General features: G+C 36.0%; 1 protein-coding gene across 1 annotated transcript in view; it reads right to left on the reverse strand.

Annotated features, from left to right (window-relative positions):
* Positions 1–3193: 3193 nt before the first annotated feature.
* Positions 3194–17652, reverse strand: part of LOC146733714 (uncharacterized) — a 56298-nt gene continuing 41839 nt past the window's right edge. The window contains exons 32-42 of the mRNA XM_085491153.1: positions 17117–17272; positions 15730–15961; positions 15232–15311; positions 14962–15069; positions 14005–14155; positions 13453–13595; positions 12999–13090; positions 11463–12581; positions 10887–11083; positions 4785–4929; positions 3194–4412 (exon numbers count right to left, since the gene is read on the reverse strand). Coding sequence (XP_085347279.1) covers positions 4314–4412; positions 4785–4929; positions 10887–11083; positions 11463–12581; positions 12999–13090; positions 13453–13595; positions 14005–14155; positions 14962–15069; positions 15232–15311; positions 15730–15961; positions 17117–17272 — 2522 coding nt within the window. The 3' untranslated portion in view covers positions 3194–4313. The remainder of the gene's footprint in view (positions 4413–4784; positions 4930–10886; positions 11084–11462; positions 12582–12998; positions 13091–13452; positions 13596–14004; positions 14156–14961; positions 15070–15231; positions 15312–15729; positions 15962–17116; positions 17273–17652) is intronic.

The raw sequence follows: 17652 nt of genomic DNA on the forward strand, positions 1-17652 counted from the left end.
TCAATGCAATTTGGTGCAGCTATCTGCTTTTTCTCCACAATGCATTATTTGTTCTGAGGCCACCAAAGCTTGTCTTCTCAACCCTTATTTTTTGTCCCAGAATCATAGGGGTGTAACCTTTTTAATACACTAAACAAGCAGCCAGTCGGATGAGATAGCTCCGCTGTTAGCAATGCACATTTCAATTAAAGAACAGAAGATGACATTAGAAAATGAACAATATGTACAGTATCAAAGCAATGGCACTTGCTGTTTTCAACAAGAATTCAAAAATATCACTTTTCACCAAAAATGACAAAAAAAAAATCATCAAAATTAGATAATTGAAGATATCACAACGAAATTAACAAATCTGAAAGAGGTCCACATGTAGTACCTATATATGTAATATAAAAACAATCGGACTTGCGGTTTTCAACAATAAGTCGAAAATATCACTTTTTATCAAAAATGACAAAAATGTTAAGCAAAATTAGAGAATTGAAGATATCATCATGAAATGAACAAATCTGTAAATGATCCACATGTAGTACCTATATATGTAATATCAAAGCAATTGGACTTGTGGTTTTTAACAAGAAGTCGAAAATATCACTTTTTACCAAAAATGACAGAAATATTCACCAAAATGAGAGAATTAAAGATATCAGTACAAAATGAACAAATCTGAGAGAGGTCCACATGTAGTATCTATATATGTAATATCAAAGCAATGGGACTTGCTGTTTTTAACAAGAAGTCGAAAATATCACTTTTTACCAAAAATGACGAAAATATTCACTAAAATTAGAAAATTAAAGATATCATCACGAAATGAACAAATCTGAGAGAGGTCCAGATGTAGTACCTATACATGTAATATCAAAGCAATGGAACTCGCCGGTTTTAACAAGAAGTAGAAAATATCACGTTTTACCAAAAATATTCATCAAAATTAGAGAATTTGAGATTTTGACATTTCGAAGAAGAAGTTGAAATTGTAAAGTTGATGACGACGGACAATCAGTAATATGAACAGCTCCGCTGTGTCGACTTTCTCGACAGCGGAGCTAAAAAGGCTGACAACCTATAAAGAAAATAAATATTATAATTAAATGACTAATTGGTTAAATTTAGCATCAGAGACCAGCTAAATTAAAAATACGTATTTCCCTATTTTATAGAATCTGTGTCTAAACCAATATTAACTATACAAACTAATAACTAATAACTAAAACTCAAATAGTAAAGTCAAAAACAAAATGGCAGAATAAACCTAATGTTATTTAAAATACGGTTCATTTGAATTCTAAAGTTAGCAGCAGAGTAACAAACATAGCATATTGGTTGAGAACAATGCCTTGGATGGTCACACTCTAGTACTCAGAGCTGGGTAACCAGTGAAAAACTATGTTTGGAGTTTAATAAATAGAATGTAAGCATATTGAAAATAACAAATATCAAACTGAATAAATCACATTACATTTTGAAATAAATGTCAAATAACAAAGATTGAAACTTGATATTGACATAAGTATCTGTTTATTTCATGTCTTCCGAGAATCTTTTTGAAGAATTGATCACGGTCAAGACTGAAGCCTTGTTTCATAGACAACCAACTGAAACCTGGTCTTCTTAGCGGATCCGAAGTGCTGCCTCTCCAGTCTGAAACTGAGTAGCTGCTTTTGTTCTTTGCATGCACAGCATTGACCCCTATTTTGCATATTCAAGCTCCTGTATTTCAAATCCAATGATACTGACCTCAGACTTGTACTTTATACTTTGATTTGGCAATACAAAAATTCTGCAATAAATCTCTAACTCCATGGCATACTACTTCGTAGAATCCTCTTTCTATCTTTACATACAAGAAAAAAAAATGATTTGTCCTAAAATGTATCTCATTAAAGCCCACAATAACCAAACAAAAAAATAATTTTTGAAGAAGTCAACAATGTGACTCAATGCCAACGAAATAGCTAAGCCATGGTAGTCAAATTTCCTGTGTATAAAACATTCTCGGTCAACGGACAAACTCGGTAGACAGTTCTTATTTGCACGAGATAGCTAGTGACATCAGGGTCAATGGAACGTGATTTCGAGCAGGTGAACTGAATATGGTAGTTGATATAAAACACCAACGTACTTATTTCTATGTAGCAGCAGATCGCAAAATCACTTGCGTGTGGAACTGGTGGCATAAAGATAACAGACTAGGCATCAAATCTGGTCAGAAACATGTAATTAGAAAAGTTTGCAGGTGAAAATCTGACTGCGTGATGATGAACCCAACGTCATTTGAGCGCTGATTCCTCGTTAGCAATTACAGCATTGTGTTATCTTAGCAACATCCCGACAAGCACACAAACTGCACAGAGAAGGACAGCTTATATCAGGACCAGAAGCATGATAAACATCAGCATTATGAAAACTTTCTTTTCGGTGATTTGGGTTTTGGAAAGGATTTCAACATCGCTTTTTTAGCTTTAAAGTTTGATGGAACCAATAGAGCTTTATTGCAGGCTTCCCTTCCAGAAACGTTGGTCCATCCAAATGAAATGAACCAGGCTTACAGTTTAGTCAAAAACCTTTTCACAGTTACTAACAGTAAAGTTTTGTGGAGCTGGAAATATTCAAGTACGGATGATTTTGCAGCAAAATGTGTTGATACCTGCTGGATGCGCACAAATCACAATCGATCAGGGAATTGTTTAATTGCATACGCTCAATATTACTGATCATGATTTGTTTGACATTATTTTTATCTCAAACAAAATAACTTGGAATGTGGTTTGATATAGCACTGCAATTGATTTCCTCGGCCGAGATCCAGTAATAACCATTCCCCCATCCTCCTGTAGAATTTGAAACACGTTTTCCCTATGATCCCTTAGTAACAAAGAAGTGTATTCAATGGACATCAAAAGAAACAAAGATGAGACCGAGTTCCAAGTACATTTTCTGCCACAATTTAATGTGTCAGCTATCACGAACAATCAGAGCAGCCCCACAATAAAAGCAAATTTCTGTCAATAATTAACTTCTAAGTTTTCACAGCAACTATGTCTGTGAGCATCACCAGGGCTATTAACTTTCAAAAAATAACCCAATTTGTCTATAAAACTATATTACTCATATAACGAATCAATAAAAGTAATAAGGTGAAATGACACTTACTATGTATTTCCATCGGTAAATAAACAAGACAATAAAGTATTGTGTTACGCTTTTTTATTATGCATATACATAGTCATACAATGATTTGAAATAAGCAGAACTCAATTCAAATGTAACTTTTTAGGTCATAATATTGTTTTCATTGTTGGTCATGAACTTTTTGTACACAATCTCATCAATGGTCCAGCCAAAGAGATACGGAACAGGTTCTTATCAACAGACGTAAATGCCACAAACAAGTCTAATTACTCATACAACATACAACTTGAAAAACTCTAAATGTTACCGGGACATGTCAACTTTCTTGGTCTGTATTTTTTATTTTGGCCTAGAATAGAAATATTTAGTCATATAATCATATAACATTCCAAAAACAGTCCACTTGAAATGAGTTCAACCTTCTATAATTGTTATCTTGATTATTACAAAATGTCTGATTACAAATATCAGAAACCATGCACACTCTAAATATCTACAACATTTGAAAAGCAGTTCCAGACAAACCCCACCCATAATATTAAATCTGAAGCAGAGAACAATTATTTACTTTGTCACACACTGTAATTAGACCCCGCTTTGAATACTAGTATTGTAATATTAAAATGTTCGTGAATTTCTTGAGTCAGTGATAATCATGAGATTTTGTTGTCAGAGTTTCTATTGAAAATTGCATCATAGGATTGTCATAGTCTCGCTCTGAAAATGTTGTGTATCTATCAGAATACTTTGCATGGGATTAAGCATTACAGTTATCCTATAGGTCACTACCAGTTTTGGTGGTCTTAAGATCAGACCCTGGTCTTAAATGGGCCTTAAACAAAAAAGGCTTTATTCAACTGCCATGGTCGTAATTTAGTCTTAAAGAATTTAGTGTCACCTGGTACAGCTCTAAACACAGTTAACAGAAATATGGCTTTGTTGAGTAACACCTGTAATGAATTTCCATGCTGGCAAAAAAACAAAGATGATATTACCGGGGTAAAACCACTGCTTCGTCCAATAAAACAATGATTGACCTTCAACATATCGACAGTATTAAATATGAGACCATCTAAAACTGGTAGTAGGAGACAATGTGTTTTGAAATTAGTAATAAAAGTAGCACTCTATATATAATTCATATTGATATTAAATCAATGAATAATTATAACGTAGGATTAGTTATCATAGTCCGGATCAGGATACATCTCATATTCCTTGGCAATTGGGGATTCCAGATAATCATTCATGTGTGCTCGTCTCTTTTGTAACAGATCCTTAAAAAATGATAAGTAACTGGTTAAAACTGATATTATCAATAACCTTTTACAAAATGTTAGATCTTCTTATTTCTAATTTTCTTATTATAATGAAAAGTTATACAATTGCCCAAATTTAATTCGAAAAAAGAAAAACAAGTCTTATTACAAGAGTAGCAGAAAGTATGGTAGTATAGTGATCATATCCTGCAAGCATGTACTGTTTGAATGTGACACTTTCGAATATATTTGTACATCATTTCATGTAGAAGGAATTACATTGTTTTTGCAGTGAGATGTGAGGTGTAACTTTATCATATATATCCGGACTTCTAACAGTGAATGCAACTATAAACATGGTACACAGCAAGTTGAACAAAAGAGTAATACCTTAATATCATGACCATCACTTGTGTCATCATCAGCTGTAGCACCATAGTCATAAACTGGATTCTTTATAGTTAGTGATTGTTTAGACTTGTCAGGTGCTCCATCGGAGAACCACAGTCCACTTCTAGGATACATTTTATCAGGACTAATTCATATGAAAACAAACAAATCAGAATCAGCATACTTGTAGACAGATGGTAATTAAAGCTGCGAGCTACATTAAATTAGTAAATTGTAGATGTACTATAACTAATCCATTTACTGTTATTATTTATTATCAAAGATATTGGCTGATTAAATAAAACCAGGAAAATCATTGATTATTATATAATATCTGTTTTGAAAAATTGTGAGGAGGAGGTTTTACACAAGAAACAAGCCATGCATGTACACAGTCCCCGTTAGTTATAAAATTTAAGATATATAGTTTTGTTTATAATATAGCTGGAATATAACCATGTCAAGAATATGATTATGATGATTGTTTAACATTAAAATGTCATTTTAATTTCATTTCGTCAAACAAGTACTTGTCCATATTGGGAGATATTGCTCTGGAACAGCATTAATTAAAACAAAATCAGCAATTTTGAATACATGTATATATCTATAACATGATGTATAACAAATATATACAATTTGAACATAATCAGTTGTGGATTTGTGTTTGACACAAATCTTAGTTTGTAAATACATGGAACACATACCATCATCAAGCCCCCCTCGGGAATGTTTGACCTACAGGGCCCCCCTTCCCCAACCAATCACCTATCTCTCTATAGAGTGTTGCACATTGAGCGTAAGCGTCCTTTCCTTGAAATTCTTTCATATCCACTCATTCATTGTTAAGACTTCATACTGGAAGCTTATACACATTTCGCTATTACTTTATTCTTTCTGTCACTCATTCTGCTATCATGCCAAGAGGAAAAGGCCGTGGATGACCAGCCAGGAGTTATACTACGTATGGGGTTCTGCCATATACTCCTCCGGTGACAAGTTTTCGTGACGACTTTTCTGCCACTCCCGATCAACTGGCAAGAGAACAAAGGAGTGCATGTAATAGTTCCGCGCTCGACACGAACCAAGTCATGAACCCGTCACCACTTACCCAGCAACAAGGAAGTCATCCCAGTACTGGAGAGATCGTAACACCAGCTATGATTACTAATTTGCAAGCTTCCATGGCCAACTTAGCAGCGGCTATCGCCGCTCAGGGTCAGAATCCAGTATCCAACAATCAATGCCCTCTGACCTCAGTCAGAACCGGAAGTCTTGCCACGCAACCGAGTCATGACCTGACAATCAATAATGGCGGCCAAAAGAACACAGCGATCACGCAACCAGCCCAGTCCACAGTAGGAAACAAGCTCCTAGGTTCCAATAGCACATCATCCAACGAATTGCCATTTGTAGAGTTGGTGTCACCATCAATCAGATGAGACATCTCAGGTAAGAATGTGAACTTAGCGTGTTTACTCATTCCGGGATATCAAAATAATGACGGACAACGTCACATCGTGGTTGGCGAGGAAGCCTTTACTCTTCGGCCCTAAGTCTTTAACTGTGCAGGAATTTATAACAGCCTTCTCCATTTACAAGAACATTATGTGTGAAGTGTTTCCAAATCGCAGGAAAGAGTTGGATGATTATCAAAGGTCCATTATTCAAATGTCATGGCGTTTTGGTGGCCTGGCTCTCTATGAATATAATTGTGCCTTCTCAGCTCGATCTGCAGCTCTCCTGTTAAATCACAACCAAAGAATAGACTGGTCTCGCCGGGATGATTTATACTGCTCAATATTTGCTGGTCACCGTGCCAATGCCTGCAACATTTGTAATGGTTTGGGACACTGCACAGAGTTCTGCCCACAAGTATCATCCACAAGCAAGCCTACATTCAAAAGTCGCAATGACAGAAAATCAGTTTCCTTCGCCAACACTACACACGACAAACAGGGCCGTCCACGTGTGTTAGTCCAGGGAAAATGTACTTCAAAACAACCATCAAATCAAATTTGGCAACTCCCAAAGCCGTCAACACCTATTAATATATACAGGATAGAATCTGAACTTTGTGACCACCCTGATCCAATGTGGGTCTACCAACTCATCAATGGTTTCAACACCAGAGTTTGTGACCCTCCTACAACATGTCTAGTGTGTCCAAATCTTCTTTCAGCTCGTAATCAACCAGAAATTGTGTCAGCAATTATTGAACAAGAACTCAAAAAGGGCTATCTGCTAGGTCCTTTCCACAAACCGCCATTTGAAACTACCGCTGCAGCCCTATTGGCATTGTTGATAAAAAATATTCAAACAAAAAACGTCTCATTGTGGACCTCTCATCACCTCGGAATGAACGCCTTCAAATTGATACCTATACAACCCTCTTTGTGGCATCTATATGGCATGAACTGGGATGGTATGTATTACTTCTTTGGGAGACTAGCTTTTGGGTGCTGTTCCAGTCCAAAAATATTCGCAACTTTGTCTGCACCTGTGTGCTGGATAGCACAGAACGTATATGGAATCAATGTGATATTTCATCTTCTTGATGACTGACAGTACCTGTCAGTGAATATCGTGCCTTCAAAGACAGATCAAATTTGACACGGCTACAATCTTCGCCACAAATGCTACCATCTGCCCATTCACCTCAGTGCTTGACTTTCTACGTATTCGTCATAATATGACTACCCTGGCCAATGAACCTCTGTTCATGCTTATGGGGGCATTCATTGGGGAATTGCTCACAGCCTTCCCAGTTTTTAGCATTTGGCAATTGACAAACTTACCTTGCCTAGTTTTTCCATACTGTGCCACCAGGTGATCTGAGGTTGACCCCATGCCCAGTTTGTGTACTTTTATTATATATGTACTAGTTATTTTATTATTATGTTGTTACCTGTATTGTAATCTTAAATAGTGTACAGTCAAAACTCGTTAGTACGAACTCGGTTACAACGAAATACCGGTTACAACGAACGAACACCGAAGTCCCGTTTGAAAATCCATTATCCCTATGGTAATTGACAACGCTTAGAACGAACTCGTTTATTACGAAAACCCGCTTAGTACGAAAGGATTTTCTCTGAAAAACAATGGTCTGTAACACCTATAGCGAACATTTCATTCACTCAAACAGCTGCGAAATCCTAAAACGAACCGCCAAATACACGGTGTTACGCTTCCGCTGTTAGCAGTGGGCTTGAGCTGTGCATCGTAAAATAAAAACAATGTAGCCATTCACTGGGCGTGAAAATCTTTTGTGTACGTGACTTCCATGTGTCTAGTCACTTTCGACGCCCTTGCTGCTCGAATTTTTAATTTTAAGATTCACAATAAAAAAGTGTGAAGCATGGACGCTGTAAATTTTAGATAAATTACGGCGACTACGAGTGAGATGCCAGTTTCCGTCCTGACTTCAAAATGTCAACTCGTGTCAAACGGCGTGCCTTGTCGTTGGACTGTAAAGTCCAAATGATCAAAGCGATTGAGTCGGGCATTCGTCACGGCGATGTCTGTCGAAAATTTGATGTTAAACCCAGTACACTGTCAACGATTTTAAAGAAAAAAACTGATGTTTTGAAGATGTTCGAACACAACAAAATTGAGCCATGCCGGAAGCGAATGCGGTTTTCAGCAGTCGACGACGTTGAGCAGGCATTGCTGAAATGGTTTACCAGTGCCCGTTCTATGAATGTCCCAATCAGCGGTCCTATCCTCCAGGCAAAGGCCGAAGATTTAGGACAGAGAATGAATCATTCCGAATTCAAAGCCAGTAATGGCTGGCTGGAGAGATTCAAATCCCGACACGGTATCACGTTCAAATCCGTGTGCGGCGAAGCTGCTTCTGTCAGCGATGACATGGTTGATGACTGGGTAACGTTAACATTACCCGGACTCAACGATGGCTACGCTCCCAGAGATATTTTTAATGCCGACGAAACTGGGTTATTTTTCCGCCTGATGCCCGATAAGACATTATCATTCAAGAATGACGTATGCTCTGGGGGAAAGACAAGTAAAGAAAGATTGACTGTGATGCTTTGCGCAAATATGGATGGATCTGAAAAACTCAAGCCACTGGTCATCGGAAAATCAAAAAACCCTAGGTGTTTCAAAAACGTAAAATCCCTACCCGTCGATTACAAGGCAAACAAAAAAGCGTGGATGGTCAGCGATTTGTTCATCGAATGGCTACACAAACTGGACAAGAAGTACAAACGCCAGAAAAGAAAAATTCTCATGTTCGTCGACAACTGTTCCGCCCATCCAGCTGTCAAAAAACTCAAAGCCATCAAACTCGTCTTTCTCCCGCCTAATACAACTTTGAAGCTGCAACCGATGGACCAGGGCATGATTAGAAATTTCAAGTGTTTTTACCGCCAACGAGTAGTTCAAAGAATGTTGGTGAATCTTGATTCAGGTGAAACCCTACCCACGATCAATGTCAAAGATGCGATCGACATGCTTCATTCGTCCTGGCAAAAAGTTACCGATACCACCATTGCCAACTGCTTCAGAAAGGTGTCGTTTGTACATTCGCCAAATCCCGACGTGGAACAGGAAGTCAGCATTGCCGATCGTGGAGACATTATGGCCGATAACACCAGTGATGTTGAATGTTTATGGGGCAATTTAGCCCATCATATCGAATTGCCAGAAATTTCATTTTCGGATTTTGTCTGCGCAGACGACGAAACTGGTGTTTGTGAATCGCCATCAGACGATGCAATCATAGCGTCCATTTTGGAACAAAACGGTGAGGCTGATGAAGACAACATCGAAAATGTCAGCCCAGACATTCCTGTTGACATCGAACTGCCTTCATCGTCGGAAGCTATGGATTGCATAGTAAAATTACGCACTTATCTTCAGTCCCGTGAAAATGTTGAAACTATGATTTTTTCACAACTTTCAACTATCGAGGACATGCTGTTCACATCGATTTGTTCTGGTCGTCGTCAAACCAAAATTACCGACTTTTTAAAATAGCCATCCGTGTTAATAGCGAACAATTTACATTACAGATTTGTTTACCGTATTACAAATGTAATGAATGCAATGTGAATTTTATTTTTTATGACTGAGAAATCATGAAACGAATACAATGAGTACATGTGTGTTTGTGTATGCATACGTGACAAATTCAGTCGATCCAGCATGGACGTACTAAGAATTTCTTTATTCATTTATTTATACATGTACTTTGAATAATGAACAGTACATTTGTATTTTCCATTTTAATATTATTTTAATAAACATGACAACGTTTATTTCAATACTATTTGTGTGTTTTTAATGTTTGGTCTAGTGTTTAAAATGGCGCCATAGTTTTGTTTACCCTGACTTATGGTAATTAGTTTGTTTCTGTAAAGCGCCCTCTAGTGGTGATCGGTTATTACGAACACCGGTTATAACGAATATATTCACCTGGGGCCTTGATATTCGCACTAACGAGGTTTGACTGTACTTCGCTGCGTTAGTATTAAGATGTTTATTAATAAAGTAAATCTCTTATCTCCTATATCTTCTCGTGGTGTGTATTTACAAGTCAAAGTATGTGGCTCTAGAAGCCCAATCATTAAAACAAAATGGCCGCCAGTCAGCCATTTTGAATCCGATCTGAAAAATAAAATGACATGCATCAGGAACCCGTAATGTCGTAATGTCTAAGTATGTACCAAGTTTGAACGAAATCCATCCATAAATGCTTGATATTTGATGATTTTTTTAGCACAAAAATGGCCATCATTCGGCCATTTTGAATAGGATCGTCAAACCAATATATCTGTGTATCTATGACATGATGTATAATGAATATTAAAAAATTCAACATAATCAGTCAAAGCAAGTCAGAGATATGGGTCTAGAAGCTCATTCATTAAAACAAAATGGCCGCCAGTCAGCCATTTTGAATCCGATCTGAAAAATAAAATTGTTTGCATCAAGGTCCCATAATGTCTAATGTATATATCAAGTTTGAACAAAATCCATCTGTAAACAGCAATCGGCCATCTTAAATCATATCATGAAACAAATTGACGTGCATATGTATAATATCAAGTATGATGTATGTCTATTTTTAAGCCTTACCTGGTCAACTGTGATTCTTTGTTCTTGAGCACTTTTTTACGGGTGTCCTTTCTCAGTTTTGCATACATTACCAGTAACACCACAATTGCTAACAAAACTACTGCAACTACACTTAATGAAATACCAATTATCTCAGTATCTGACAGTAACTGGGCACACGGCCAATCAGCTGCGCAGTAGCAGATGTGACTATTCACCTGTCAAAATGACAGTAATAATATATAACATTAAAAATACATGATTTGATGAAACACCATAAACCAAATTTAGCATTCTAGGAACACGACACAGGGCAGACATGCAGTTTCATTTTCTTCAATCAATAGGACAACATTACTCAAGTTCTTATAATCACATCAGTATTTGACCCCCTGAGCATAATGTACTCTAAGTTAATATACTGCAACCTTTTGCCATGTTACCAATTTGGTGATTTTAATAATGTGAAAGTCATTGTGACTCTTTGTGTTTAGAACTCTAGTGAAATGTCTGCTGTAGTTGCATATCGTTGACTTTAGGATAATAGAGGGGAGGGGAAATACTACAGCAAGAATAAACAAAAATAATGTAACACACCTGGTCAATGCATGAGTAGTTACTCTGGCATGGACTAGACGAACAGTCATCAAAGTCATTTTCACAGTACTGCCCATCGTATCCCAATGAACAGGCACATCCATACCCTTGTTCATCGAATCCCTCGCTACGAGCAATACTGGTACAGTTTGGATCAGAAACAGGTCCAATACACTTTCCATTCTTAGTACATTTATTCTGCATTATGTGGAACGTCATAGTTGCAATCTCAGACCTTGCTCCATACATATCTTCGACACTGATCTTAATCTCATCATCACCATAATAATATTCGTTTGGACGATAACGAATGAAACAAGCCACCCAAGATTGCCGGCTTGTCTCATAAGGGTTGGTCATCTCACAAGGGTATTCAAGTTCAGTCCACTGCGGCTGCCATGTTAACGTTGACATGCTTTGTTTCTCGTCTGCAGTGCAGTTTGCTGCTATAAATGTAAAGTTTTTCTTTTGTTTCGATATTTCTAAAAATCCTTGTGATGGCATTCCAAATAACAAATTGAGTTCATCTTCCACGTCAACATCCCAGGCACCGACTGTAACTATGATATCCTGATACTGGATATTTTCCAAATGCCGTTGTTCCATAATCATTTCTAAGTCATATTTCTGATCCACAATCATGTTGTTCCCATGCACGGCAACAAAAATCTCAGGCGGATCATTCTCAGATGTTACCAAAATCGTTAGAGCTCCACTAACAGACAAGGAATCAACACCATCAATTCTTTGTTCAAATGCAATGAAATAAAATATGTCTTCACCATAGCAATCTTGGCATGGTTTGTATGATAAGTGACCATGTAGAGTAAGTTCAACCGTTCCGAACTGCGGAAATGGAGAACTATCATCGACTTTGAATAATATGTCGTCTCCTTCTGCATCACTGGCTCTGAGCAAGAACTTTAGAGTCCCACTATCTTCTTTCATAGATATAGGATTGTCTGATGTAATGACAGGAGGCGTATTCTGGTATTCGTTGTTTATATTAGCAAGGTTGAATGCTGTTGGCCCAGTGAATGTATTATCAGATAGTTCTTGTCGGCGTTTTCGAGCAATTGCAAGCCCTGATGTTACTGGAACATGTGTTGTTGAACAGACCTACATAGAGATTAAAAAACAATAAAAAAAATTATAATGGGGAATCTTTTACTAACTTACCCTCATGATTACCACAAGAGACCATAGTGAAATATACTGATAGCTGTTTGAGTTAACAAATCTAATGATTTGAAACATGTTTATAACATTATTTTCAGCATCATTTAAGAGGATAAAATGTGTTTGAAACACATTCATAAGCACTGAACGAAATACATTTCAAATGTTTCAAATGCCGGGTTTTTATTTTGGATATTCTGCTGATAGCCTATTAATGCGCTAAATTAAAAACACAAGAGTGAATTTAACATAAAGTCCTTTAAGATTAAAACCAGTGTGCAAACAAACTACTAACAATTCATTAGGATTATTTAACTGACCATCAGTAGAATTACATCTTTTAAACCATGCACTCACCTGGGTTGTGACGGTACCTTCATCTAAATCATAAAAGTATTGTTCAAATGAGTCTGCACACGTGTGACTGGCATCATGCCATTCTTTATAACCTGAAGAACGAAAGATAATGACTTTTAAGTGAGATGAAAAATGAGCCATATATATCAACTGTGCACAAGTATTTATTCTATAAAAAAGTACATAATTACACACTATAGAAGGCCTGTCAGTTAACATGATACTAATTTTAGATGACATATGTCCATTTCTTGTGTGTGTGAATGCGTCTGATAGCAGATTGTTAATTTGATGTATCAACATTATTCTGTGTACATTATTCAAATAAATAACAATGTCTATGATATATATATATATATATATATATATTTGCAATAATCTCTGCTTATCTATGACTGATCCTGCCATAACAACATAGGGGAATTACGATTGGCAATGTGAAGTATACACTCACCTGTGTGCCAAAAAATAATTCTGGGTTTGGAATCAGCTTTATATTCCAACATATTAAATGACATTGTGATATTTATCTTGCCAGTGACACTGAGTTCATCCAGTAAATTCATATAAAATGCATTACCCATGAATTTTTCAATTCTGTAAAAGAAACACAGCTAGTAATTTCCATCAAGTTTTTTTTATATCGATTTTCATTCTCTAGATATTCATCTCTATTATAGAGTCCATCGATTTGATTTTCCAGCCAAGAATTATGGGTAAAGTATGACATCATATCCACTGTCACACTTTACCAATAATCCTTTGCCGAAAGATCGAGATGGTGGACTACATAAACTGATGAAAATTTGAATACCAGTATCTAGAGAATGAAAAATGATATCAAAAAACTGCAAATTGCATTTTCCTACATTTGCTGAGCTCTAAATCTTGGAGCATTATGTTGTTTGCCTTGACATTTTCTTGAATTCAAGAAACATTACAGGTTTCATTTAAACAATGAGTTTTTGAGTTTAATATACCTGACAATAATACATTTTATACTAACCTTTTTGTTAAAGCTCTACTTGTGAAATCCTTGGTGTTTTTTGGATTCACAATAAATGATTTATAATCTACAGATGCATCTGACCCATAATCCTTTGAAAGATCTTCTGATGTCAATATTCCTGCTGCTAAGGTGGAACCTTCTGGTAATCCTAGTGCGAAAGAAACACAGGTCACGTATTACAAATGCTTCATCAGATGTAAAGTTACATAGTGGGTTGTCAAACACATACCCTTATAAATAAAATGTTTTCTGTAGCTAAGATTTTGTTTTCCAAAGCCATACTTAGTCTAGCTTTAGGTACATGTATAACACGAGAACATACAAACATCATTAAACCAATTACACATTGATTGCCCTAGACCTGTATGTGTCAGGGTGGGGAGATCATAGACTAGGGTGGTGATATCATTACATATGTAGGGCAGATCACAGTATAAGATGGAGAGATGGAGTACAATAGGTAGGGAAGATCATAGCATAGAGTGGTGAAAGTCATCTACACATACAGATTTACCAAATATATAACATATAATTAGAATGTAGAAACAATTATATGAAAGTTGTTCTTTAAAGAAACAATTCAAAAGCAGGAATTCAAAAGCAAGTGTAAGGAGGTGTGCACCTGTGTACAGCAACACAGAAACAAAAGTGTTGACACTATTCATGCTGTTTGATAGCAATTAATCAGCTGAATATTATTGGGGTTATTATGCCCACAAGAACGTTTTCAACGCTGGACAACAGACAGATTGTCACTACTGTGACTTTCCCTTTCACTTCACCACGGGCAAGCCAAAAAGTGACATACATGTAATTCCAAGTAATAGATTTACTGTAATGAAACCAGAAGTCAAAGACCTGAAATCTATTTCAACAAGGTTCACTATTTATACAAACCAATTTTACTTGATCACAACATTTGGCTTTCACAAAATAATTGAGTTGGTATCTCACCTCCATCAGTTGATATAATCACACGTGGTTTATCGTTGTTACCACCTTCAAACAAGTTGAGGGTAACATCCCCACCATCCTCTGATGTTATCACCTCATCTTTTTCACCTGTATAAATAGGGAATCAATTTGTCGCCTCAGTTATCTTGAAGTTTCTTGAGAATTGGATAATTAAAGATTGCTTGAATTGCAATACAAAACTAATCAGATCTTTATGATTGTCCCTGACACTTATTGAAATCTTATTGAAATGCAATATTTTATACTTACGAATCATAGCTACATTTTCAACATTGTATTTACTACATTTATGCCCTTTATTGCAGACTTTAAGATTGCTGACCAACACTCTGAAATAAAATGTGAAATACATGGTTGCTACAATGTATATGGTTTGTCACATAAAGAACATATCATGATATTCAGCAGGTAACTATGGGTGTGGTCATAATTGCTAGGAATGAAACAATTTTATATGTGATTTCTATAGACATGGGTTATTGGTTGTTATGGCACATACGCTCAAGAAAGCAGTTAACAAATCGAATGCATGTTCCAAACAATATATTACTAATTTTGTTAATGGAATATCAGGATGAACTGGTTGTTACAATGTATGTGTGTGATCATGGTTGCTAAGGGCATACATATTCCGTATACTCAATATAACCATAATTATGTAATTACTAAAACTATTTTTATTGAAATCCAATGCTGGTTCATGAGATATCAAACACATTCACATTATACACATACAGAAAGACTCACTTTCCAGGTTCTATCAGGAATCGATTGGTATATTCCTCTTTCAAACCTGACTCTAGTCTATTCTTCTCATCATCAAGATCTCTCTCCCGCATAGCAGACAGATTAGCAGCTGGAGTCTCGCCAATCATGAGGACACCACCTTCCACACGCACTGACCCAGATACATTCAATCCAACTTGCACTTGTGGAATAACATCTTGGACACTGTCACTAGAAGAACCAACACTGAAATCTACAAGATTAAAAACATACATTGTATATTGCTATTTTACAATTAAAGAAATTAATTTTGTATTACTTTAGATTTTACACAGTTCAGAAATAGCCCAACAGGATCTATCCTGCTCAACAGAACGGTTTCACCCTTTTTGAGTACATTTTTGTCTCCCTTCATAAAATAAAACCAACTTTTTTTTGTTTATATTGATTTTAAAATGTTGATCAAAATATGCAGCAAATAGTTAATTATGTTCATTTGATGCAAAATTTTCAAAAAAAACAAAACTGGCAAATTGTTGCACAGAAAAGTTGTGTGTTCAGAATGTTGTAATTTTTGTACAAATTCAATATAATTCGAAAGTCAGAACTGATATAACGGAAATATCAATTTCACCTCATTTTTGGTTAACTACACATTTCATGATTAGTACTCGAAATATCGGTAGAAAAGTAAAAAAACAATAGACAAAATTATGCAAATTAGGTAATTAATATATAGATTTTTACTTGAAACCGACTAGGTCTGTTCATTGTCCAAGAGCACATATGTACATTGTGTACTATGCACATAGTCTCATTAATGAAATCTGACCAGCAGTTTTTGAGATATTAATGGAATAGTCATTAAAACACACTGTGATTTCTATACGTATTAAGAACATCCATTGGATTAACTTATAATGTACAGTTAGTCGAACGTTAAATATAGTTGCACTATGAAAATTGTAACTTAACATAGAAATGTTTGCAGAGGGTAGGATTAGTAAAGAGGGTAGGTGTAATACGGTTATATTAAATTTAATATAAAATGTACCACACCTTACCCATTCACTAACCCTGAGCTACGCAAACTTAAGATAAATTTGATTAAATGAATAGTAAGGGTCTTCAATTGTTCAAGTTGTCGTCACTTGGTGTGTGTGTTATTGAATGAAAGACATCACAATGTTGATTCTACACACACATGCAAGTTGCTGTTTTTTGATTTGTTCAGAGGAGAAACGAATAATGCCTAATTTTCAAATGAATGAAATAATGAACAGAAATTCAAACAGAACTGATTTATTGCATTCCAGTTAAATAAAATGAATTCCTTATATACTGATCACATTCATTATCTCGTAAATAAAGTTTGTAACAAGAAATTGACTCAGAGATCTTTACTCACAATAAGCATCAACAAGATTGTCATCCAGTGCTACCCATGATAGTCCTATTGTTTGCTGATTGTTACATTTGACCAATCCATTACTAAGTGGTTGTCCACAGTATGAAGATGAACTGCCATGTGAAGTATCCGGTGAATCACCAATCACTGTCACACCTTCAGAAATAATAAAATAGTCATCTGTACAACCTTATCTTTATTCCCCTCCAATTCACTTCCTCACCCCTCAACTTATGTTCAATCATTCTACTGCCATCATTATACTTTTACTTCTTTCAACTTCTCTTAATTTCTTCTTGAATGCTTACCCACATGTCTTACTCTTTCCAAATTCTACTTCCCCTTCCAATTCCACCCATGTTGTCGATCTTTCATCCCATCCACCTATCTCACACTATACCAATTCTATTTCTATTTCTCTTCCAATTCCAAACATCTTTCTTCTCCTGTAGCCTTTCCAACTCTTTTCTTTTACCTATTCTAACCCTCTCCTCCCATCTTATCCCTTCTCTATTCCATCTACCTATCTCATACTA

This window comes from Saccoglossus kowalevskii, chromosome 16, assembly GCF_978046115.1.
Source record: "Saccoglossus kowalevskii chromosome 16, keSacKowa6.1, whole genome shotgun sequence".
NCBI classification, from domain to species: domain Eukaryota; kingdom Metazoa; phylum Hemichordata; class Enteropneusta; family Harrimaniidae; genus Saccoglossus; species Saccoglossus kowalevskii.